Raw genomic sequence first — 24,757 nt, forward strand, 5'->3', positions numbered from 1 at the left:
AACTATGAATAAAGCTGCTATAAACATTCACGTGCAAGTTTCTGTGTGAACATAAGTTTTTACCTCCTTAGGGTAAATACTAAGGAGCACAACTGCTGGATCTTATGGTAACAGTATGTTTAGTTTTGTAAGAAACCGCCAAATTGTCTTCCAAAGTGGCTGCACCATTTTGCATTCCCAGCAGCAATAAATGCAAGTTCCTGTTGCTCCACATCCTTGTCAGCATTTGGTGGTGTCAGTGTTCTGGATTTTGGTCACTCTAATAGATGTATAGTGGTATCTCGTTTGGTCATATTAATTTTTAATAAGGAAGATAAAAAATTATAGGTAGCCTATGACATAACTAATCAAGAACTGCAAGTATGGAAGAAATGAAAGGACTTATTAAAAAATTTAACGGTTACAAGTGATTTTTTTCCTTCCATGAACCAAACTTCTCACAATAAATATTAAGTTGAACCATATGAAACTGACAAAGATCAACCATTTTTCACCTACAAAAACTGCAATTTTATACAGCTCAACCTACAGTTTAAAGAACTTCAGGCGTTCACAGCATTTGTCTTTATTCTACAATTACCACCCCCTCTTTAATATAAAGAAATCTCTCCACGCACGTGGGCAAATGAGCCAATCGGTCTAAAAGCCAATCTTTGGAATCCTTTAATCCAAAAAAGTAGAGAAATCCTTCCAAGAGGATGTGAAACAGCTGATAGAAAAAATAGCCAACAAAGGTCAGTCTTTACCCTTTGGAAGCCCAATTCTGAAAGAGGCAGGCAGGCTCTCCCCACACTGCCATGTGGAGATGGTACTTCTATGCTTAAATTCAAGTCAGAAAGCCTTCGCTTGGCCCGGAAAGCCACGATGTAGTCAGACACTGGGGGGCTTTTCTAGGAGGGTGTGGTGGGGGTGGTTGTGCTTCTACTGGTTTCCCTTCTCCCTTCCGCCTGCTCTTCCAAAAGCAGAATCCACTTTTCCAGGCCAGAGTCTTAGAGCAGGGGCCCCCAAACCCCAAGCCGCAGACAGGTACCATTCTGTGGCCTGTTAGGAACTGGGCTGCACAGCAGGAAGTAAGTGGCGGGTGAGGCACCACCTCAGCTCCACCTCAGATCGTCAGGCATTAGATTCTCATAGGAGCATTGGTCTCTGGTGCCAAAAAGGTTGGGGACCACTGTCTTAGAGGATGTCTGCTTCCCTTCCCTGGCCTCGGAACAAGGCTAATTTTATTCAACAAAGTCCCCTGATTCCTTGTGCCCACAAAACAGATCTGAAGCACAGGAAGGCACTCTGTGAAAAAGGCAGATTGAATAATTGTGCATATAGGTGGAATAATTCTTTAAAAATATAAGCATGTGCATAGAAAATATCTGGACAGATTATGTATATAAACTCTTAGCAGTATTTCCAGGGGTAGAATTAAGGGGTGGTTTCACTTTCCAAGTAACAAATATCTAGGTTGTTTAAATAGAATAAGTAGTACTTCTGTATTCAGAAAAATAATTAAAAAATTAAAGTATTTTTAAAAAGAGAGAATGAGAAATTTGCTTTGATTTACTTGTTTTTTAAACTTCCTACCACTCCTTGCTCAGCCTCCCAGCCCCTACTTCATAGTTCCCACATGGTAGTGTTTCTTTAACCAAAAAAAAAAGAGAGAGAGAAAGAAATACCACATCCTAGGAGATCACACTACAGGCCAGGCACTGTGCTAGGTGCTTCATGCATATTATGTGCCCTTCTGCTCAGCTGAAGAGGGTACAGCCCTCTCAGAACAGCTATTCAGGCCATCTGCAGGCAGCCAAGGACTCTAGCTAAAGGATCCACTGAATGACAGAGTGCCGGCTTTGCAGAATCATCTCGGGGGAAGGGCACCAGGAGCTGTGTGTTAGTCAAGTACCTCGTTTACATTTCAAAACAATCCCATGAGGGAGGTTACTGAGACTGGCACCTTATTTCAGGGGTGCGAAAGGAAAGCTCATCATCATGCAGAATGCAAGCTCCATGAAGCAGGGCTTTCTCCTTTTCACTGCCGGGCCCTCAGCACCCAAAACAGTGTGTGGCTGGCTCCTGGGAAAGTTTCCAGAAGTATTACTGGTGGAAATGGGAAGGAATCCTCACAGGCTGGGAGAGGTGAAGAGACTTGCACATGGTTGCTCAGCAAGTAATCAGGTGGTAGAGTCAACTTTTGGGCTCCAAACCTGTGAGCCTTAAGTGGGTCTCTTACTTCGTGGCACACACGAGAGCTAGAGAACATCTCAGGACCACGCTCTGCCTCCACTTCTCTCCCTCAGCCCACACCCTTCCCTGGAGCTCCCAGTAGAAGCTGAGGTTTGCCCAGCCCGAGCTGAGCACGGGAATCCAGACAGCATTCCAGCAGGAGTGTGTTCAAAGCAGGCCTTTTTCATGGATATGCATGGAGGACGGAGCTTGCCAGATGAGCTGGCCTCCACCTATGCCACCTGCTCACCTCACTCCTAAACCCTCACAGCCACTGATCTGACTTGAGCATTAAAATCTATTTTTTAAACTTTTAGTTGAAACAAGAGTTTTACATGTTTAAGGAATTGGATCTATTTTTCAAATAACCATTGCATAAATGAAGATTTAACTGAAGATGAGGTTACAATGGGGCAGACCTAAACTCTACAGTCAACTGGCAACATAACTACAGGTAAATTACTTAACCTGCCTGAGCCTCAACGTTCTCGTCTGTAAAACAATGACAACACCTAGTCTCACTGGGACAAATGAAGATTAAATTATTGTATTTAACTGAGTTATACACTTACTTAATATCTTGAATTCTATTCCCGGCATGTAGGGGTGTTCAATAAATAAGTACTATTGCTTTTAAAGACAAAAATCATAAAAATGGCTGCACAAGAAAGGACTTTAAAAAGCCTCTCCAGTCCAATACCTTCATTGCAGATGGCAAAACTGAGGCCCAAAGAGAATATGTTAGATAACTTCTGATTACCCGCTTACCACGATGCCTTATAAATAGTGGGCACCCACTGAATACAGTGTATAAATAACACCCTATATAAAATAACATTCGCCTAACCTGCTGAGAAATCATTTGAAACAGGTCCAGCTTAATGTTATTTCCCCTGGCTCTTACCTAGATTAATTTAAGTTAAAGAAAATTTCTCACTGGGAGTTAATATTCATCAGGATCTGTACTGTCCAAAACGGTAGCCACATGTAGTTATTTAAATTTAATTAAAATAAAATAAAATAAAATAGCCAGTTCCTTGATAACACTAGCCACATCTCAAGTGCTGAAGAGCCACATGTGGCTCGTGGCTACCAGACAGCACGGATATCGAACACTTCCATTATCATGGAAAGTTCTAGTGGACAGCACAGCTGTAAAGAGAGAAGACGACACCCTTAAACAATGTGTTATTTCTGTTCTTAAACAGTGGGTTTGGTTTCCTAAATTCTACTGTCTGCCAATAGCACTACCAGAACAGAAGAAGGAAAACATCTCGTTAGCCTTCCTTTTTATGCAAACCTGCATATTCTTATCACAGAGTCCAAGACAGGATATTACTGGAGAATGTTGGGGTCTAGAAGACAGTGGGGATCAGGGACAGGTGAAAGTAAAAAGGACTTTAATAAAACGTGTTCTGAGCAAACACAGAACTTGCGCTGCTGTCCTGTGCATCAGGGCAGAGGCCCACGCACCAAGCACCACGCACACGGAGAGGCCACGAAAGGCTGGGTGGCGTGCTCTAAGCCCCTGCGGCTGTCCAACAAGATGCGACCGATGCACAAACTAATTTCCTTTACAATTTATTTCCCACATGACCCCAACTAAGCCCGGGACAGCTGCACACTCGCCCCCTTTAATAGTCCAAAGAGTGTGACGTTCTATTAGATGGAACGAGACCCAGAAAGTGAGCCTCTCTGCCACCATGGAAACCTCCATCGCCGTCTCTGAGGCACGCTGGCACCCTCTCCAGGAGGTGGGAGGGCCAGGAGGTTAGCTGCTCGGACACTAGGACACATGACCAAGTTACAGATTCCATGAGTCTTCTCACCTGGTAGTGAGGCACCTTCAAAAAACACAGGGTGCAGAAGCATTTTTATAACATTTCGCCCAATATGTAAAAAGGGGACAGAATTCAGTTGACCTCTGAACAGCACGGCTCCATTTATAAGAGAAATTTTTTCAATAAATACATAGCTGGCCCTCCATATTCCTGAGTTTCTCATCCATGGATGGGGAGGGCCAACCGTATACACTATTCTACACCATTTTGTATCAGGGACTTGACAGCGCAGACTTCTGTACCTGCAGAGGGTCCTGGAACCAGTCCTCCGCAGATACTGAGGGACAAATGAGTTTTTGGGGAGTCAAATTATACACAAATCTTTCACTGTACAAGTGCCCCTAACCCTTGGGTTGTTCAAGGGTCAACTGCATGTTTGTAGTGCCTAAAGAAATGAGGAAAAAGAAAAACACATCTATGAAAACTAAACCATGAAGATTTATAGCAAAATTATTCATAACATCCAAAACCCAGAAGCAACGCAAATGAACATCAATGGGTGAATGGACAAATTGTGGTACAGTGTACTTACACCATGGAATACTACAGAATCCTCTACAGTAATAAAAAAGAAAGAAATATTAATACATGGAATGTGGATGAAACTCAAAAAAAATTATGCCACGTGAAAGTCAAGCACAAAAGACTACATACTGTATGATTCCATTTCTATGAAGTTACAGGAAAGACAAAACCACAGTGACAAAGCAGATCAGTGGTTGCCTAGGGACAGGGTGGGGGAAGGGAAAGCGGGTACAAAGGGGCACAAGGGAACATTTTTGGGTGAGGGAACTATTATTCTACAACTGGTTGTGGTGGTGACTATACGATCTGGGAGGGAGGGACAAGTAGGAGGACACTGGACATATGAAGACCAAGACAGGAGGGATATTTTTCGTTATACAGGGCTTTATGCATATATTTTCAGCTCTGAAATGTGTGACTACATTGCTTATGCCAAAACTGCGTTACAATTCTCTCAAAGCCAAATGCAAAGGAGAGCTCTGTGCACCGTCTCGGCTGGGGCGGTGTACCCAATGCCCAGTTCCTGTTAGTGGGTTACAGGCACGAAAAGCTTAAAGGGGGTGGGGCAAATGAAGTCTCTGGACCCAATCAGAGTAGAATGGACAAAAAACCATCCATCTTCTCTCCTCCCAGAAGCCAGCACTCTCCCCGTCCCAAGGCCTCCTGGCACCAGACTAGAAAAACAAGTCAGACCCATTCTGAAACAGAAAGAACATGCACCTGTTTTGAAAAGAAAAAAAGACTCCCCAAACACTCAAGTCTTATCAGACTTTGAGAAAGATTTACTAGAAAACTATGCATCAAATACTTATAAGGATTATGCTCCCCCCCCAAAAAAAGAAATTTATGGAAGTCTATTAAAATCATTCATTCATTCATTCATTTTGCCTACAGCACCCGGTCTTCCTAGGTGGTCTCCCATCCAAGTACTAACCAGACCCGACCCTGCTTAGCTTCTGAGATCAGACGGGATCGGGTGTGTTGAGTGTGGCACAGCCGTAGACTTAAAATCTTATTTTTAAAGCATCATCACTGTAACCACCTCTCCCTCACAAGACAGGTACAGCATGGCCACATACCAGGACTGTTGGGCACTTTGCGTGTATGGTCGGCCCTTGTTATTTGCAGATGCTACATTTGCAGATCTGTCTACTTGCTAACATTTGTAACCCATAATCAAACTCACGGCACTTTCTCTGCCATTCACAGACACGCACAGAGTGGCGAAAAATTTGAGTCATTGATGTGCAAGTTCTCAGCTGAGTTTGAACTAAGTGAACGATGCTCTGCCTTCTTGTCTCTGCTCTCGTACTGTAAACAAGTGTCCTTTTCACAGTCATTTTAGTGCCATTATTTTTCACATTTTTGTGCTTTCTGTAGATTTTGCTGTTTAAAAACGGCCCCAAGCATAGTGCTGCCTAGAAGACAACAGTGTTGTACCTTACAGAGAAAATAACATGCTAAGCTTCGTTCAGATGTGGGTTACAGTACTGCTGGTCGTGATGTCAATGTTCGTGAATCAACAATATGTATTAAATAAGGTGTTCTTAAACAGAAACACACATAAAACGAGGTTTTTTTTTTTTTTTTTTAATGTTTCACGTCAGGGCTTATTCATCCTATAGCTGTAAGTTTATACCCTTTTACCAACTTCTCCCTGTTTCCCTGACCCTGGCAACCACTTTTCGACTGTTTCTGTGAGTCTGACCTTTTCTTTTTTTAAAATTCTGCATATAAGTGATACCATGCAGTACCTGTCCTTCTCCATTGTGAATTAATCAGATGACAAAAATGCTGTAACTGGAGGCACACAGAAACCTTACCCTGCATTTCCCCTAGGAGCAATGGTTCAGTATTTGCTAATGTGGTGTCTGCAGTGACATTACAGAATGACAACTGTGAGCAAAAAGGACAGCCTATATAGTCATGGGCAGGGAAACATATATGGGAAAATTAGAAACCTCTACTCATTCAACAATAAAGAAATGGTTTTAAGCAAATTATAACTGAAATGTTAAAGTCGTTTAAAATATGTATGAAGTTTCTGACAAAAAAAAAATTCTTGTGAAGAGCTGGATATAAAGAAAACAGTACAGACAATATGTAACTCAACCACATGAAAAACCTTTAAAAACTATGCAGACGAAGATACTGAAGCAACGTAACAAAAGGTTAACAGTGGCTTCTGGCAGGGTAAGACTGTAAGTGATCTTATTTTCTTCTTTTTTATGCTTTGCAACTTTTCTATAATGAACACATATAACATTTAAAACAAAGGAAAAACCACAATTTTTAAATGTAATACTACTGAATTACAAGGGGATCCCTTAAAGCAAGGAACAGGGTCAAGAAGCTTCCCAAAGTCCCCGCTGTTGGTGTTCACGCCCAACTAGAAGGCTTTCTAGCCCTGTGAGCTCCTTAAGGCAGGGACCGCCTTCCGTTCAGGTCAGTGTCCCAAGACCTGGCACAGAAAACGACACATAGGGGGCACTCAGCAAATAATCATGGTGGAGGGGATGTGGACGACAGTGAACCAACACAAACAATACTCAAGGCAAGAAAGCTAATTGCTACACTGTACAGGTGAAGGCTATGTCATAGGTCAGGTCAGGGCACAGAGAGGGCGCTGAAATGGACAGGGTAACATCAGAGCCCCCATCATGACATATCCCTTCAGGAGGTGGCTTCTGCCTCCCTGCCTGGTCTCATTAAGCTCTCCTACCCCTACCTTTTTGGCTCCACCGAGTTTAAATTATTGTTGCTTCCCCTTAATATGCCATGGGGGAATATTCTACACCCCTGAGTTTTGGTATATACTGTTCTCTCTGCCTGCTATGTCTGTGCCCACCATTTGTCCTCCTGACAAATGAGTCCCCTCACCTTCACTCCAACAAAACACCTCTCTCCTGGGATCCCAGCCCTGACTCTCTTCAGCCAGACACCTTCTTCAATGCACCTGCACACACCACCTTACAGCAATTACCTCATTCCACAGGTTCCTCTGTCAGACTGTTCCCTGCTTGAACTGTCTCCTAGTAGGTATGTATGGAATGTATCTTTATCCCCAGCCCAAATGGAGCACATACTATCGTTAAATGTTTGTTTGGATAGATGGATGGACGGACGGATGGGTGGGTGGGCAGATGGTTGTGGAGGGCTGTGGTAGTCAGAAAAGGCTTAGTGGCAGAGGGGGGACAGGGTCAGGTAAATGGAAAGTAAATGGGACAGATACAAGCAGAAGAGAGGGAGATAAGGAAGGGGCATGCTGCGGGCTGAGGCCCAGAGACAGGAATGAGTCAAACGATTTTAGGTGGTCGACAGAAGAGCATGTTTTATATCAATAACTACGTATGATTATTTCATTGTGTACTTGCTACTAATGGCTAGTGATACTGGTTTTCCATGTAAGGTAATGACAAAGTTTCCCCCCTAAATAATTTACATTAAAAATAGGCAATTAAAAAAGTTAATTAACGGTTCTTAAGAATATGGCAAAAACCATGAAGGCTAACCCTAGAATCAAACATTTTTGCAGGAAAGCAAGGAGCTCTCGCCCCTTGGCAGGAACAGGCAGCCAGACTGAGGAAATGAAGCCTGCTCAGAAGGGGGAGCACGGTCAGATCAGAGGACCCCGGAGATCGGCCAGCATGACCAGGGCTACCAGACGGCGTGGCGAGAGCAAAGTGACTGGGAAGAACGCTCCCTTCAGCCAGATAATGCCCGTCCTGAGGGTCTGTCCTGAGGAAGTAACTCAAAAGGAGGGAGAAAATATGTATATACACACATATATACATATGTATATATGTGTGTATATACAGAGAGACACAGATACCCACTGCAACTAACGGAGCAAAGGGCTTACAAACTGCTCGCTTATTTAATCCCCACAACAACCCCGTGAAGTAGCTGTTCATTCTAACATGGTTCATTCCAACATCAACATTTTTACAGAGATGTAAACACTCTGCTCTATTCATCACTATCACAAACCTTTTCCATATTGCTACCTAGTCTTCATATTTCACATTTTAATGGCTGCAATACATTCCACTGTATCAATATACCATCATTTTTCAACCTACTTAGAAAATGGATGTTTGCTATTTCATACTCTTATCTCCTATGAACAAACAAAATAGGAGCTATAGATCAAAAGGACATGGGTTTGAATCCAGACCTGTCCCTAGATTTCTTCTTTAACTCAGAGTATTGGCTTTCTGGATTGGTCGATCCAACTGTCAGGAAGCTCTCTCATGATGTCACATTGGAAAGTGTGGTCTCCATCCATCACTGGAGAAGCATGTTTGAAGATGAGTTTTCAAATGGGCCTGAGTTGATGTGGCAGATGAGACACTGGCCTACTCCACAGTGTAGAGTCCGGATTCTAGAGTGTTAGGCACAGGACCCTGGTCCCAGCTGCCTAGTGATTTACTGCAAGATCTGGACAAGCCACAAGCCCAGTGTGAGTAAAATTCCATGGCATTGTAAAGGTCAAGGGTATAAGTTTTAAAGTCAGAGCAGCTGGGTTCAAATCCTGGCTCTGCCACTTAACAGCAATTTATGTAATTCTCTATAATTTACATAAAGTTACAGGATCTTAAATTCACAAGATCCCCCTCGCCCACAGTTTCACTTTCTATGGTTTCAGTTACCCTCGGTCAAATGGAAAGTTCCAGAAATAAACAATTAATTAAGTTTTAAATCATACGCTGTTTTGAGTAACGTGATAAAATCTCCGACATCTGCCCCCTCTGTCCAGACATGAATCACCTTTCGTCCAGCATCTTCACACTGTACACGCTACCCGCCAGGTAATCAATCACTTGGTAGCCACCTCAGTTATCATACGGCCTGTCATGGTACTGCAGTGCTTGTGTTCGAGTCACCCTTATTTTACTTAATAGTGTCCCCAAAGCTCAAAAGTAGTGATGCTGGCAATTCAGATCTGCCAAAGAGAAGCCAAAGTGTTTCCTTTAAGTAAAAAGGTGTGTGTCTACATAGCATCTGTAGAAAACATAGTGTATGTGGAGTTTAGTACTGTCTGTGGTTTCAGGAATCCACTGGAAGTCTTGGAATTTATCCTTCACGGGCCAGGGGGTACTACTGTAGGACAATGCATGTGAAGGGCCAACTAAAGTATAGTAACAGAACCCACTGCCTCCACTTCCTCATGAACTCTTAGGGCCTCCTAAACAGGCTTCTGCTGGTGGAATCTGGTTATACTTGTTCCAATACACAGACTATCACCTAAGGCTGGAAAACATTTTTTCCCTTTCCTCAGAGATTACGACATGTAATGGAATTCAACTCACAGAATCTTATCCATTAATCCAATGCCTCATAAGGGTGCCGGAGTAAGATTCAAGCCTCACAAAGCACTATGAGCTCATCACACAAAGGTCCAACATTCTATTCATATGTCTATGTTCTACCAAATAGTCACATGATGGGAGGGCCCTTCCTTAGGGACTATGGCAACCAGTTCTAGCCTGTTATCTCAAGAAATGCTTCCTCAACAATCAGATACCATGGAATCAAAATAAAAGCAGCATCCTGGGGGAAATTCCCACGATGCTTCTGTGTACTCTCCATCTGGAATTCAGCAAGCTCAGAAACCATTATCCATCAACATGGGGAGGAAAAAAAGCTATACAGCCAATTTTATGGTAGGCAAAGTACAAGGGGATTCTAGCTAGCAGTTAGATAAATGCCTTCGGAGGAAGTTATTTAAAGGAAAGAAGAAATCAAGATAGTTAAGGAAATGTGAAGACTGGACCTATTTCCCAGGAATCTCACCTAGTGCCTAGTAAGATGAAAAGCAACGGCCATGAACTGAGGACGTGGAGGTCCTGCCCATCTTGTGAGCAGGTGCTGACATCCACAGCCTAGTGCTCCAAGTTCTCTGAGGTCAAAAACCTCTATGTGTGGCTCTACCTCTTGGAGTTGGGCTGTCTAGGTAGGAAGCTAACTATGGACTCTCTGCTGACTTCTGGCCCCAACTGCAAGTGGGACACAGCCAGGGCATGGAGTAATGTGGCCACGAGTTTGAATGCCAGCGCGGTTACTGACAATTATTACCCCCATTCTATGCTCATTATTTCAGAGTCCACCTGGATGTATTCGGAGGCAACGAAGCTCAGGGAAGAAAAAGACTCTACAATACTCAGGGTCTCAAAAGTGATTCTAAACCCTGACTACAGGTTAGAAGTTACTATGTGGGAAAAGAGGCTCCCTTTCAAATGAGGAGCTCCTTAGTGTGACCGTTATACCTACATTTTAGACTTATGATATTCCTTAATACAGGAATTTTTTTTTAAATTCGATCCAATTTTCTTCCCTGTGGAATGTGCTCATTTGCACAGCAAGTGATGAAATTCCTAGAGATAATAATGAGCCTGTATTAAGTGCCCACATGAGACCTGAGCTACAGCACTTCACGTACATTATTCTTATTTAAGCCTCTCATCTACCCTATGAAGAGAAGGACATATGTCTATTTTACTGATCAGGAAGTTGAGGCTCAGAGGGATGATGTAACTAGTTCAAGCTCATACAGTCCAGAAGCAGCCACAGTGGGATTCAGCTCTCCTTCCACTCTGCTGTACCAGGCTGTCTTCCAACAGTCCGTATTTTTTTTTTTTTTGCCATTTTCCTTTATCTTTCCTCCTCCTTATACTCCTAAACGCTAACGCTCCACACACCTTTAAATTAAACACACGCCCTTAAAATAAAACATTAAATCCCTGAGGCAGTGAAGTCTTGCAGGTTTCTGGTAGTTCAGAAAGAGCACCTATGACAACCTGCCACCTTCAGAAAAGGAGAAAATGTATCAGCAAATAAGCACAGGACCTGTGTGTGGGATGGGGTGGGAACTGAGATGAGGATCACTGATTAGCACCGTGCCTCATTCCTCTCAAAGGCCCTGGGTACCAAATGTAACTGGCACACTCATGCCAAAGGAAAGAAAAAAAATTAAGTTGTTTTCCAGAAGAGTGACTTTTATCATAACCTGGAATAAAAGCACCATGTCAAACAACTTGTTCACAGAGAGGCAAGTGTATACTCTGCAAGGCCCATGACCAACAAGGCTTTCCATTTCCAGGGAGCAATGGGAAAAGCAACGCCTCCCTCGATGATGGGAGACGGAGCCTCGACACAAGGACTGAACTTCCTCCAAAACAAAGCGAAGGGAGTTTCCACATCTGAAGTCATTTTCGGCTCTGATAACATGCTAAGAGAACACGTCACTGACAAAAACCCCGTTACTGCTACTGTTAATAACAACGGTACCACGTGTCTGGGTTTACGTGCATTAACATGTTTGATCCTCATAAAATTCATTAGAAATGATACTTTTATTCTCACCATTTCATTGTGAGACAAGGAAACTGAGGCAGAGAGTGAAAGAAGCTGCCTGAGTCTGCAGGCGTGGACCTGAACCCAGGCAGTCCGACTTCAGAACCGGTCCTTCGCTGCCCCTCAACTCTGGAATCGAGACCACCTGGGAGCTTTGCAAAGCTCCCGGGAGGGCCAGTATGTGACTTTGGTCCAAGTGCCCAACGCCCGCCATGTGCAGAGCCACCAGTGAATGCCAGCGCACTTAGATCACTGTCCCCACCCAGCCCTGATCCCACTGCTGCCAGCAGCTCCAGTCTTCTACGCCCGAAGTGGCCTGAACAGATGAAGAATGTGCTGACCCCATCTCGAAGGCAGACCCCACTCTCCTGCTTCCGTTCTTGTCACTCCCACCTAAAGTGACACTGACTAACCAGAAGCCTACACTGGCTTCATGAAAAGCCAAGTTTGGCCGAGGCCACAAGTCCAAAGGGAGATCTGGTCACTGCTACAAAATCTCACCCTGGCACCACCACCCCACCCTAGAGTTTAGTCTGTATCAGGCTGAACTACACGAAATGCTGGTATTCAACCATTTCTGACCTAGGAAAACAGCAATTTTATGCGGTTCAACCTAACGGGGGGAGGGACCCTTACAAATGTATCACGGACCTACTAGACATTCATTCACTCAACAAACACTTATGAAGCAATGACATGTGTGCCAAGGACAGTAACAGTGCCAGGCCACTCACGACCCCGAGGGCGGACTTCTCACTCACCTTCCCCCCTAAGGGTGAGAAGCAGAACTCATCAGGCCCTGTGAGGGCGATCGGCTCAGCCGCACAGAGGGCCAGCACGGCCTTTCCCCTCGAAAGCCCTGCTGCTGCATATGGTGCCCGGGGCTGGGATGGGGCTTCGCAGGAAAATGCCAAGGGACCCTGCAAGGTTTCGTCAACCAGCAGTCGCCAACAAGGGGCAGTCACAATGATGAGGACGTGCATGAACAACTGCACTGCCCAGAAAGCCAAGGTGCACCTCTATCGATGGCACAGCTGACATTTGACGGTGTAGCAGGTATCTTTCTAAAAACGGACTGCAGCTCAGAAAGTTCCAGCTGCTTTCATTTCAACAGCCCAAACCCAAAAACCTTCTGACTTCTAACCAAAACTCAGACTTCAGCCACCATGGTTGGACCTGTAGTGAAGCTCTCTCAACCTCAGTTCCCTCGTCCATAAAATCAGCACCCTGTGAGTCTCTGCACAAGACAGGACAGCAGAGTTCAACAAGCATGAGCCTTTGGCTGGGATGGACCTGGAAGAGAGTGGCTGGTGCCTCCAATGTTAACCCTGCCACTAACCAGCTGAGGGCCCTCAGGCGAGTTTCCCCAACTACACGATGAGGAAAGAGGCCTCATACGGCTGGGGTTGACGGAATGAGACAGTGACTGTGCACGTTCAGCAGAGACACCGGCAGAGGGAAGGTGGCACTGCTGTGACTGACGAAATACAGGAGGGGCGACTTAATATCTATCCTACGGAATGAAGACTGCTCCTCCGGGCACCCCTAATTCCTGTTCCACAAGACCAAAGCAGAGGCCTCAATTCTCAGGACGAGCAGGGATCCACTCCCACTATAGCTGGAAAAGATTTCAAGACCGGAGCTGTCTGGAGGTTACACAGGAAGCAAGGGATAGTCCACTTAAGAAATACTCAACAGCGCAAAGCACCTAAATGGCCGCCACGCCTGGCCACTGCTGTATCAGGGTCTGTGTTTCTCAGTGACAGGTCCACGTCCAGCCCCAGGGACCACGCACTGACCAGGAGGTCACCAACAAGCTCTGCCCGGCAGAGAAGCAAAGACTGACAAAAACGAAGCCAGAGGTGAGACAGAAACATTCGAGTAGCTCCTTCAGTGGTCCACAGCGCCCTCAAATTAGACTTCTCCAGAGGTGTGCAGTGGATAACTGTGCCTCCCCTCGGACTCCAAGCACAACAGTGCTTGCAGGAAGCCCTCTGTGTGAGCCAGACACAGCCTCCAGGGGGCCAAAGCCGCACAGTGGAGAAGCCCTGAGTAGCCATATCAGACATGAGCAGGCCAGACCCAACTCTGCCTAGGGATCGCAGCTACTACTGAGAAGGGAAGAGAGTGGCTGGTGCCTCCAGAAATGCTCAATGCCAACAGGGGCTGCTTGCTCTTCACTTACCCCAGCAGAAGAGGTATGTGCGAAATCTTTTCATAACCTTAATATTTTTAATTAAAGATATTTCACCCGGTAAATGTAATGAGTCCTCTGCCTGGATCATCTTATGGAAACCTCTGAAACAGTAAGCCCAAATAATGCTAACTAACACAATGGTTTCAGATAAATCCCAACCTGGAAGGGTTGTGCTGAGTTCAATGCTAAAAAAAGGACTCTTCACAGAGCAGCATAAGCACTGGATGGAAAAGTTCAGGGCCTGAGCCAGTGGTAATGACTGCTTGTCATTTGCAGTGTGGTAAGAACTTTTTGGCCAGAAAACATTGGGCTGGAATGGAAGCCCTTTAGTATAGCCAGCCTCAGGCAAGAGACTCTACCTTCTGGGGTCTCAACTGAACAGGGGCTGCCACTTGCCTTCCAGGCCGGCTGGAGTCAATCGAAACATCACCTACCAACCATCCACATTAAGAAAATAATCAGACAATGGTCGCGTTCCTGCCGCACTTACAAAATGCCAGGCATGATCCACACTTTCCACACAGACTCACCTCATCTTCATGATAACCCGTGGGGCAGGTGGATGCTCACAGGGTTGCTGCCTAGGAGGAATCAGGACTACTGGACTGGACATTTATCACTACGAAGCCTGCATTTGATCTAGACTGTAGATGAAGGCTCCTTGTCACAGGTTTCCAGAGATGTCAGAACAGGAGGGGTGAGGAAAGGGAAAGGCGAGAGGACCCCCAAGCTCACCTGTGTCGCGGACTTGGCTTCGCTGGTTCCACTCATGCCCAAGCTGCTCAGAATCTCAGACCCACCTGTTTCCACCTGCCTCTTCCACTGAACTTTAGACTCACACTCTAACAGGCCTATCTGACTGCTCGGTGAGTGTCCACGAATGAGTGACCTGATGGAAAAGCCACTAGAGGCAGCAGCGCCTGGTGTCCAGATCACAGGCTTTGGAGTCAGACTGCAGAGGGAGGCCTTGGTGTCCTCGCCTGTGCAACGAGGCTGATGTGAGAACCTGCCTCGCAGGGTTGCTTTGGATATTAAAATATGGTTGGTAAAAAAGAGCTCCTGTGACTACTACAGCCACCACGCAGCTCCTCCATCCGGCAGTTCTCCTCTCGGTCCCCTTGGCAGACTGGGGGGCATCTGTCTGCCCAGAGCTGAATGCTGTGTGAGTTGAGCAGAGCTCGGTGCCACCGCAGATACGGGACGGCTGGCCTAACCAGGCTAAAATCCCTGGTCAGCTGTTACTAGGATATCAAGGCTTTGCAGACACCACTATCTAGGATTTAAACTGACCAGAAATAGTTGTTAGGTCAAGATAAACGGTCCTATCAGAATGCCTCCACGGGGGCACGCTGAGGACAGAAGCGTCCCCCTCGGCCCCAGAGGCGGTAAATCACGATGCCTCACTCAGCCTTCCTATCTTTCTCAATCATTCCTTCCTTTCCATGCCCACAGCCGCACCGCAGCCGAGACCGTCATAACCTCACAGCTTACGCTCGCGAATGCCTGACTTCCTGGTCCTTCCTGAACACCACGCCAGATGATTCTTCTTAAAATACCACGACTCTGCCAGCCTCCTCAAATTTCTACCTGCCCTGTCAAAAATTTAACTGGCTCCACACTGTCTCAGATCAAATGCAAACTCCTTAGCTTAGCAACTCAGGCACTCCACAACTCGCTCCCCAGACTGACGCACCCACACTCGCTCTGTTCTACTCCGTGCTCGTCCCAAACTCACAAAGCTGACCATACTCCTGACCTTTGCTTGTGTTCCAGGCCACTACCTAGAATGGCCCCTCCTTGGCTGTACCCCATCTCATCCTCTCTGCCTGGGCAAGGTCTCCCTGGGCTTCACACCCAACCTCTAAGCTGTGGGCTGGAGTGGTCTACAGGGCTTCCTGGAGGTGGAGGCATGCAAGCCAAGCCTGACGGGATGGCAGATGCAGCCCTTAAGTCTTTTCTAATACTACTGCTGCTCTCAGCTTTTTAGATACATCATGCCTTCCCTTCTGGATTAGAGGACAGGGATTATGGCTTTCCCTTTACTCTGTGGAAAGCAGACTAAGACAAACAGTAATTATAGCTAGCACCTACCGTGTGCTAAGCACCAGATTAAGTACAAGTTTCATTTCTTTCTCCTGGTATCCCTACAAAATGTTATCCTCAAGCTACAGATCAAGAAACTGAGGCAAAAGGAGATTAGGATCCTCACTCAGGTCGCATACTGAGTGTCAGAAACAGGACTCCAACCCAGATCTGCCAAGCAAAATGCGGCCACCCCTCCGCTCTCACCGCTCAGTCACTCAGTATTTATGAAGCACTTAGCAAGCACCAGGCGGCCAGTGCAAGGTGCGAGGCAGTGAGTGGGAACCAAACAGACATGGTTCCTGCTCTCGCAGAGCTCACATTTTCTGTCTCTGGTCCTGACCCTCTTCTTCCAAGCCTGGAAGAGGGTGAGAAGTCTCAGTTCGTAAGGAACTCCACCAAGCACTGACGTGGCATCGGACCCGAGTTCCAGCATCAGGCTATGGCAACAGGTGGTGCCTGGCGCACAGGGAGCCTAGTCTTTTGTGGTGAAATAGAGCCTCGGGCTCTATCTGGGAAGTCCTTCATTCAAGACACAGCCCGAAGCCAAGCCAACTTCAAATAAGCCTTCAGCAGTAAGGAGTGGAGGAAAGCGATCTAGCTCTGGAGTGAGAAAACCCAGTTCCTCCACTTAGAAACTACAGAGGGACTAGCCACATACTGCTTTAAATCTCATCTGTAAAATGGTGATAATAGTGAGTACTGACATAATACGTGCCAGATGCTGACTGAAGCACTTGACACACACTATCTGATTTAATCCTCACAAAAGCCTTCCTGGGAGTTACTGTTATTATCCCAAAGTAGTCTGGCTCCTAAATCCTAACTTCTTATATTATGTTGCCTCTTCTAAGGCCGATACTTCCTGGTCGGGCTGGTGCAAGGAGGAGGCATGACACTAAAGCTCCCAGCAGAGTGCATGGCACATGGCTGCTGCCATATGAACACAAAGTCTCCACCTCCTTACACTAAAACATCTGTAAAGGATTAGGTTTGGAAATAGCATTGCTCTAGCCAGTCCTAATATGGGTGGATCTTGCATTTGCATCCTTTGGGCTTCTGCACTGGCGGGATCTGCTGCAAGGAGAAATGGGACAAGATCGTCTACTTACGGGCTCACTGCCCACTGTTTCTGAGAAACTGAGTGTGTCCAGCACAGGGGTCAGGTGGACCCAGATCTGAGTCCCAGGCCTGCCACTCACACTGGTCACTCAACTTCTCAAGCTCCAGGTTCCTTATAGCAAAAAGGGAGTTAAGGAATAACCTAGTCATGTTTCTGGATCACAGCAGACTCTCAATCAATGGTAGTTACCCAAGTTAGAGGGGCAAGATTTCCATGGCACCACACACTTACATTCCTGGATGGGAGAGCTGCTGGTCTACAGAGGAACAATCTGTTTGTGCAGTGAGTTCACATCCACGGTGATGGCAGAGACAAGAGCAGGCACACTCCAAAACGTCTAGGACCAAAGCCTTAGCACAAGCCCCAACTTTCTCTTAACGTCTCCTGCCATATCTTAGGCAAATATGCTTGCAGTTACACTAAACAAGCTCTCCCTCCTTGAACTTTAAGCATATTAAACATGCCCCTCCCACTCCCAACAATATAAACTATGAGGGCTCGGACCCTTGCCTGTCTTGTTCATCACTGCATCTTCAGCACATAAAGCGGCACAAGAAGGCAGTTTATGAATATGTGGTGAATCAGTGTTATCCTGTAGCTTTAGGTACCCAGACCCCCTAATGCACTTGGAAAACAGGAGTCTCAATGGTCAACGTAGCTGCTCAGTCACCATGTCTCTGTACCGTCAGTCATCTATCCTCTTCCCACCCCCACAGGATGTAAAAGAAATATGGGACCTCCGAGTTATAAACAGGAACATCCACTTTCAAATATATGATTTAGCACCTCCTTAATCTCAAGCTATTGATCACTGGCTTCTTTTTCAAGCATTCCACCAAAGAGAGGACAGTTGGGTTTAAATGAACAGAACTGCACATACATGAGGGGTCTGAGCTGAGCCACGTATCTCGCCCACACCAGGACACAGGCCACGACACATTAGTGTCAACTATATTGTTTCACCTTGTATCAATAAGACAGACAGGCATCGCCTATTAGCTCCCGTCAGACAAAACATCCGTGAACCAGAGGGACAACTCATGAGGGGGCCTTTCCTATCCCTTCACTGCCTCAGCCCCAACCCAGCACTAGAATCATAATTCTAAATTAAAAATAATAATTCCTAAGTTAGAAGCTAGAGCTGTGTAAGGAAAAGTGCTTTAAAGCACGTACAGACAATTGTAAGATTATTACCTGTTAAGGGAATCCATATAAATGCCTATGCATTCTTACCTGATGCCAACAAAAATCATGGAATTTACTCCAAAGGCCAGTGCATTTTAGATTTTCAAACCTCTATTTCCCTCCATAGATAACTGAGATCTAGCTGTTTTCTCTACCATCGAACCATCTGAAAGTAAAATCCACAGTGCTCTTAATTCATTTACCCATGCTGCAACCCCACACCACCACGTCTGTCCTCCCCCAACCATCCACACGGTTTATTAGAGCTCATATAGGTGAAGCTCGCGGCATAGTAGGGGATAAATTTGACCAAAAAAAAAAAAAAGTGAGAAATTACTTATTGGCCCAAGGGATACTAAGAATAAGTTATTGAAAGAATGAGTATGGACTCTGAGTGGCTAAGTTCATGGATACAGACACACCCCAAGAGAGCCCTCCAGGCCATTTCCTTTGGTGCCAGGTGCTCTCTAGGCCCCAGGGATACAGCCATGGAAAACACGACAAAAATCCCCGCCCTCAGAGAGCTCAGGTTCAGGCCCAGGCTAAGTATGCCTGCATCGCCACACTACCACTTCACTATTAATGAGGTCTCCCATGCAAAGGACCCAGCACACAATCCAGTCAACAAACACTACTCCTTGTGCTTCCTTTGACAGCTCAGCGGGTAGAGCAGAGGGCTGTAAATGCTGCTCCTCCCTTGCCATCTCCGAGTACCCCATTATTATTTCTAGACAGTGTCCTTTGTATCTTCCCACACTTAAGCGGCCTGGGACAATGAGAAGGACAAAGTTTAGAGCCTGCCAGGTGTGCTTCCACTGACTGAGCAACACCCCACCATACCTCAAAGGGCTCTGTGTGAATTAAATGAGCTTATAGGTGAAGCTCACAGCACAGTGTCTGGCACAAAGCAGCCCCTAAAGAAAGGGTAGCCCTTCGCCTCCACCCCTTCCACAGTCCCTTCAGATTGTCCAAATATGACTCACGTGGGAATCTTGAGAAGCCTCCTGGGTGCTCCTTCCGGATCTTAACGGGGCATTTCCCCATCACACTGAAAGAGTTAGGCACCCAGGGCCAAAGCAAGACGCCCCTTCCAGCGAGTCACCTGCCTTGAGCAGCCCCACCTGGCCACCCCACCCATCCTCTCCAGCTTCTGCCCCAAAAGTAAATTTACAAAACCACAATCCACTTTTAAAGTCCTCACCCAAGCCTGTCCAGAATTCTTTCCCCACCAAGGCCTTGTACCGGGCCCCCTTCCACCCCCATCCAGCCAGTTCTCAACCAATGAAGACAAGTCCAATGGCATCAGCCACCTTTTTAATTAACATACAGGAAGGCATCAAGAAAAAAACTTGGACGGTCTGAATTAGTCACCCTAGTTCAGTCGCAACATCTCTTCATTAAATAAAAAACCAAGAGCCTCAAAAACCCTCTGAGGCCCAAAGTCCACACCAAGCTTCTGCCTGTGCTTAGTGGGAGGAGCAGGTGGATAGCCTGAGCTCTGTCAGTCCATTCTCCAAAGGTTCCCTGGTTGTGTGACGCAGAAGCCCTCTGGCCCTTCCAACCTGAGTGCTGGGCCTGCCCTGCAGAAGGTTCCAAAGTGGACGGAAGGGCAGGCTCACGTGTGTGGGCCTATGTGAAACCCCTCAGGCCAGTCAGAGGACCTGCCTTCATTACCAAAACAAACATTAACAGTGGAGCTAGAGTTCCCCTCGGGTCTGGCTCACCTGATCCGAGACACCTCCATAATCAGCAGTTCCAACCCTCACGAGCTGACAGTTCAGGGGAAAAGGGAGGCTGCGCCTGCTGTGGTGCATCGTGTCCAGGCCCTATGCTGGCCTCGGGGCTTGCTGGCCCGCCCCAAGGGCTGCAGCCTCACAGGGGTGATTGTGCGTTCATCCCTGTCCTGTTGGCTCCCCCACCCTCATCCCTCCGTTCCCACTCAGGCCCCGGCAGCCAAGCAGAACGCTCCGCAAGCACCGCACCCGCGACACCAAGGAGGCGGCAGCCGCGGAAGGTCCCGCAGAGCGCTGCGCTGCCTTCCGGGCACAGATGCCCGCTCTTCCCTCGCTCGCTCCCAGACGGCCTCCCCAAGAGGGGCAAGCCTCACCCCTGAAAAGGCACAGCCCTGGGACGACCCCACCCAGGGCTGGAGAGCTTCCCAAAGGTGGCAAAAAAGGTTCGCCTAGGGTAGAGATAATGGGACCACCTAGGTCGGGGGCAGGGCCGAGGACAGGGCCCTGGAGGAAGGGTAAAGCCCAGGACAGAAGGGGGCTGACGCAGGCTGCTCTGAGAGTGGTGAGAAGTCCAGGGAAGGGGATCATTGGGGTGGGGGGAATGGTGACATCTAGGCAGGGGCATGGGAGGAGGAGGAGGAGGTCAGAACTTATGACCAGGGAGGGAAGAGAAGATTCAAGCTGAAGCCATGGAGAAGAAGAAGCAAATCTAGGCTGGGGCCACTGGAGGAGGAGTTGATAGGGGTCCGGACTGAGGCAAAGGAGGAGGAAGACAGAGGCCTAGCGTGGGCCACGGGGGAAACGACGCCCTAGTCTGGGCCGTAGGGATGAGGAAAGGGGACTTAGCCCTAGGTCACGGGGAGGAGGAGGGGAGACCACGCCTGGGTCACTGGAGGGTGTGCCTAGCCTGGCCTACAGGTCCAGGGGGGTCTGGCCTGAGCTATAGAGAAAACTAGCCTGGACCCAGAGCTGAAGTGTGTGAATCCACTGAGAGCCAAGTGCAGGGGCTTGGAGGGCGAGACAGGGTCGCCGCCCACCCAGGCCGTCGGCGGCCCCTTCCTGAGCGGATAGGGATGGTGTCCACCTGGGGTCCCGGATCCCGCCCCTCCCCCACCCAGGAGAACCCACCCTTCACGGGCCGGGGGTCGGCGGTGGGGGGAGGGGTGGACGTGAGTTCGGGCTGGGCCCCGGGGCTGGGGGAGGGTGACGTCGGGCCTTTACCATGGTGGCGGCGTCGGCGGCGCTCCCGGTCCCGGCGTCTGCGGCTCTCTCTCCAGCAGCAGGGCCCGGCGCTTCCACTTCCCCGGGTGCCCAGGAGTGAACATCCGGGTCAGCGCCCGCCTCCCCCCGCGCCGGGCGGCAGCCACCTTCATTCCCCGCCCCGGCCGGGCCCGGGCCCGCCCCCAACGCAGCCGGCTCTCGGCCAATGAGCGCGCAAGGCCGCGGCGATCGCCAAGTATGGAGCGCGGCTCCGGGGGGCGGAACGCCGGTCGGGGAAGTGAGGGGCGGGGCCTGCCGGCGGGACGGGGTGCGGCGGCCCGCGGGGTCGGAGGGGTGGGCGGGGCAGGCTGGGGCTCGGGTCCGTGCGTGGCAGCTCCCCCGGTGTTGGTGCTGACACCGAGAGAGGGCCTCCGTCCGCACCCAGACCCAGCCATCCGCTCTGGGGCTGCAGAAGCGGGTGGCGGCAGAGGAACCGTGCCTCCGGGGCGGGGATGCGGAAGGCACTGGGGCTGGGAGGGGTCAGTCCCTCCCCGCCCCACCCGGGGCACGCGCCCATTCCCGCGGCGGACCCGGAACTGGTGCGGCCCGCGGACCCAGCCCAGCGAGAGTGTAGTGAGCGAACCCGAAATGGAATCCCAGCGCTGCCACTTGCTATGTGTGGGACTTGGAGCAAGTCGCTGCACCTGAGCCCGATCTCTAAAAAAAAAAAAAGCCTCGGGCCACACCACTCACTGAGCACCTACTATATACCAGGCCTTGTTTGAGGCACCAAAAGAGAATAGAAGTTGAACTAGACCTAAAGATGGCCTCATACCTATGGGCTATACAGGATAGCTGTGAGGATGACACAGGTAGGGATTAGAATACTGGGCTCGATAAATGTTAGGCGTTATGGGTATTTTTAGACGTACTACAGAGAACCAGCCCGTTTATCCAGTGGGGCGACCTCACTCCAGAGTGACTCAAATTATTTTTCTTTATTTCTCTTCATTCAACAGATACTTGTTGAACTTGGTCTAGCAGGCAGGAGACCTGGGATGCTAGCCCTGCCCTCCCTAACTTGCTGGCTCTCTTTTGTGAGAATCAAATCGGGTCACCTGTGAGGGGAATGTAACCTGTAAAGTGTTGCGTAAATTATAGAAATTATTACCAGGAGCTAGGCCATGTTCTCAGGGAGCTCAATAGTCCAGTAAAACCTGCCACCGGCATAAAAATTGATATAGGTAAGCCCCACAAGAGTGATTCAGACCCGTATTATGGGAATTCAGAGAAGGGAGTGTCACTTAGGAATTATTTTAACTTGGTAAGTATTTATTGAGCACCTACTGTGTACCAAGCACTGTTCTGGGCTCTAGGAGTAGAGCAGTGAACAAGACAGCCCGTTTTGTTGCAGACGTTGAATGTTGGAGAGGAGACAATCAACTACTAGGTAAATAGAGTGTCAGGTGGTGATTACCAGTGTGAAGGAAAATCAGAGTAAGGGAACAGGTAGGCACGTTAGCAAAACAGGGCCTAACTCAAGAGCAAAGACCCAATGGTGATAGTCCTTGGTCTGTTTGTGGAACAAGGAGGTCAAGGTGGCTGGTCCAGAAGGAGCAAGAGGAAAGCAGTGGGAGCTGAGGTCAGGTGCAGAGCAGTGACATGATCTGGCCCCCCTTTAAAAGGGTCAGAAGGCTGCTGTGTTCTGAATGGACTGTAGGGGGACTAGGGCCATTAGAAAGCTATTTCTGTATTTAAGGCATTTTTTATTTATCTAAAAAGCACTTATATGGGACTTCCTATGTGATGGACACTGTAAACCACTTTACAAATAATAACTCATTTAATCCTCATAACAGAGAACACAAGAAATAACCCAAAGTCACACAGCAGAGAGAGCAAGGTGCATCCGCCAGGGCAGTAGCGCTGAGGTGGCAAGAAGAGACCGTATTCTTGATCTTTGCAGATAACTTGGTGGCATTAAAAGAAAAAAGGATGATGCTAAGATTTTTAGCTTGATCCACACCGGAATGATCTGCTGTTTATTAATCTGTGGGAGATTTGGGGGACGGTGGGAGGCAGCGAAAGAGTCAGTTTGGGGCAAGTTATGTTTGAGATTGCCTATCGGAGATTTAAATGAAGGTGTCAAATAAGCAGATATTGAAATCGAGTTGGGGGAAGAAGTTGGAGCTGGTGATAAACTTATGAGAACTGTCAGCTAATAAATGATATTTTAAGGTACTTAAAGGCACAAGACATCTAGGTGAGCCCATTTAGGAGGTGCATGTAGAGAGGAGAGGTTAAGAAGATTAAGAAGAACCAGCAAGGCAACTGAGAAGGAATGACCTGGGAGACAGGAAGAGGACCACGAGAAGGCAGTGTCCCGCCTAGAAGCCAAGGGATAAACAAGGGCACAAGGGAAAGTTTGGTGAAAGAAGTGACACATGACTGTTTATTTGAAGAAAATAAGATTGAAAGGAAGCCTTTCAACTATTGGTATGAGCATGGGGGCATGTAGCATTAAACAAGACTGCCTACAAGGGGCTGCGGGTAGGCAGGCAAGCACCACAAATATTTTTAGTACTGTTTCTCCTCCCTTCCTCTTTCAAAAACCCAACCCCCTTGAAGTTCATTCTACCATATTTCTCCACCTTCTATCTTTTTGCTCTCATTAACTGACCTCCACCTCACCTCCTGTACCTTACTTTATGCATCCATAAGCATAATCCATCAGAAATCTTACTAACTTCTCATTACTCATTTCTTCCTACCAGTTTTCTCCCATTTCCAGGTACCCACTCCCATGGTATAACCCTGGACTTACTCTCACCAAACTCAGAATCACAAAGATCTCAAATCTGACAGCCTCCTACAGTATCACACACAGCATGTTTTCAACCTCACCAAGACCCACAAACTTGTGACTCTACCAGATTTTCATATTTATCTTCTCTCATGCTCCCTTCCCTCCTTACCAACTTAGTAATGATCATTATACTCACTTCCTTGAAAAATCCTGTAGTCCCTTTGTCCCCTCTCCTCCTAACTTGCCCAACCCTAGTTAAGCCCACTCTCAGCTTCCCCTACTCTCTGCTTACATCAGAATATTTGAACCTTGCTGGGAAATTAAAAGTGACTGGTGTCACTTTAAATTGATGTCCACAGATTTCAAAGCCCTCAGTCCTGCCTAGCAATCTTTTATTTCCCTGCTATATTAAATTCCCTGTGCTCTACACGGATGATTTTTCACTCTTCTTCCTCTACCCGCTTCTCATCCTTCACTCTGAGCAGATCAGCTTGC

General features: G+C 47.5%; 1 protein-coding gene and 1 pseudogene across 1 annotated transcript in view; both read right to left on the minus strand.

The window, feature by feature from the left end:
- Positions 1 to 21,623, minus strand: part of CAPZB (capping actin protein of muscle Z-line subunit beta) — a 123,665-nt gene extending 102,042 nt beyond the window's left edge. The window contains exon 1 of the mRNA XM_039854611.1: positions 21,478 to 21,623. Coding sequence (XP_039710545.1) covers positions 21,478 to 21,480 — 3 coding nt within the window. The 5' untranslated portion in view covers positions 21,481 to 21,623. The remainder of the gene's footprint in view (positions 1 to 21,477) is intronic.
- On the minus strand, positions 5,466 to 5,584 carry LOC120596506 (uncharacterized; annotated as a pseudogene).
- Positions 21,624 to 24,757: the final 3,134 nt, after the last annotated feature.

This window comes from Pteropus medius, unplaced genomic scaffold, assembly GCF_902729225.1.
Source record: "Pteropus medius unplaced genomic scaffold, Ma_sr-lr_union100, whole genome shotgun sequence".
NCBI lineage: Eukaryota > Metazoa > Chordata > Mammalia > Chiroptera > Pteropodidae > Pteropus > Pteropus medius.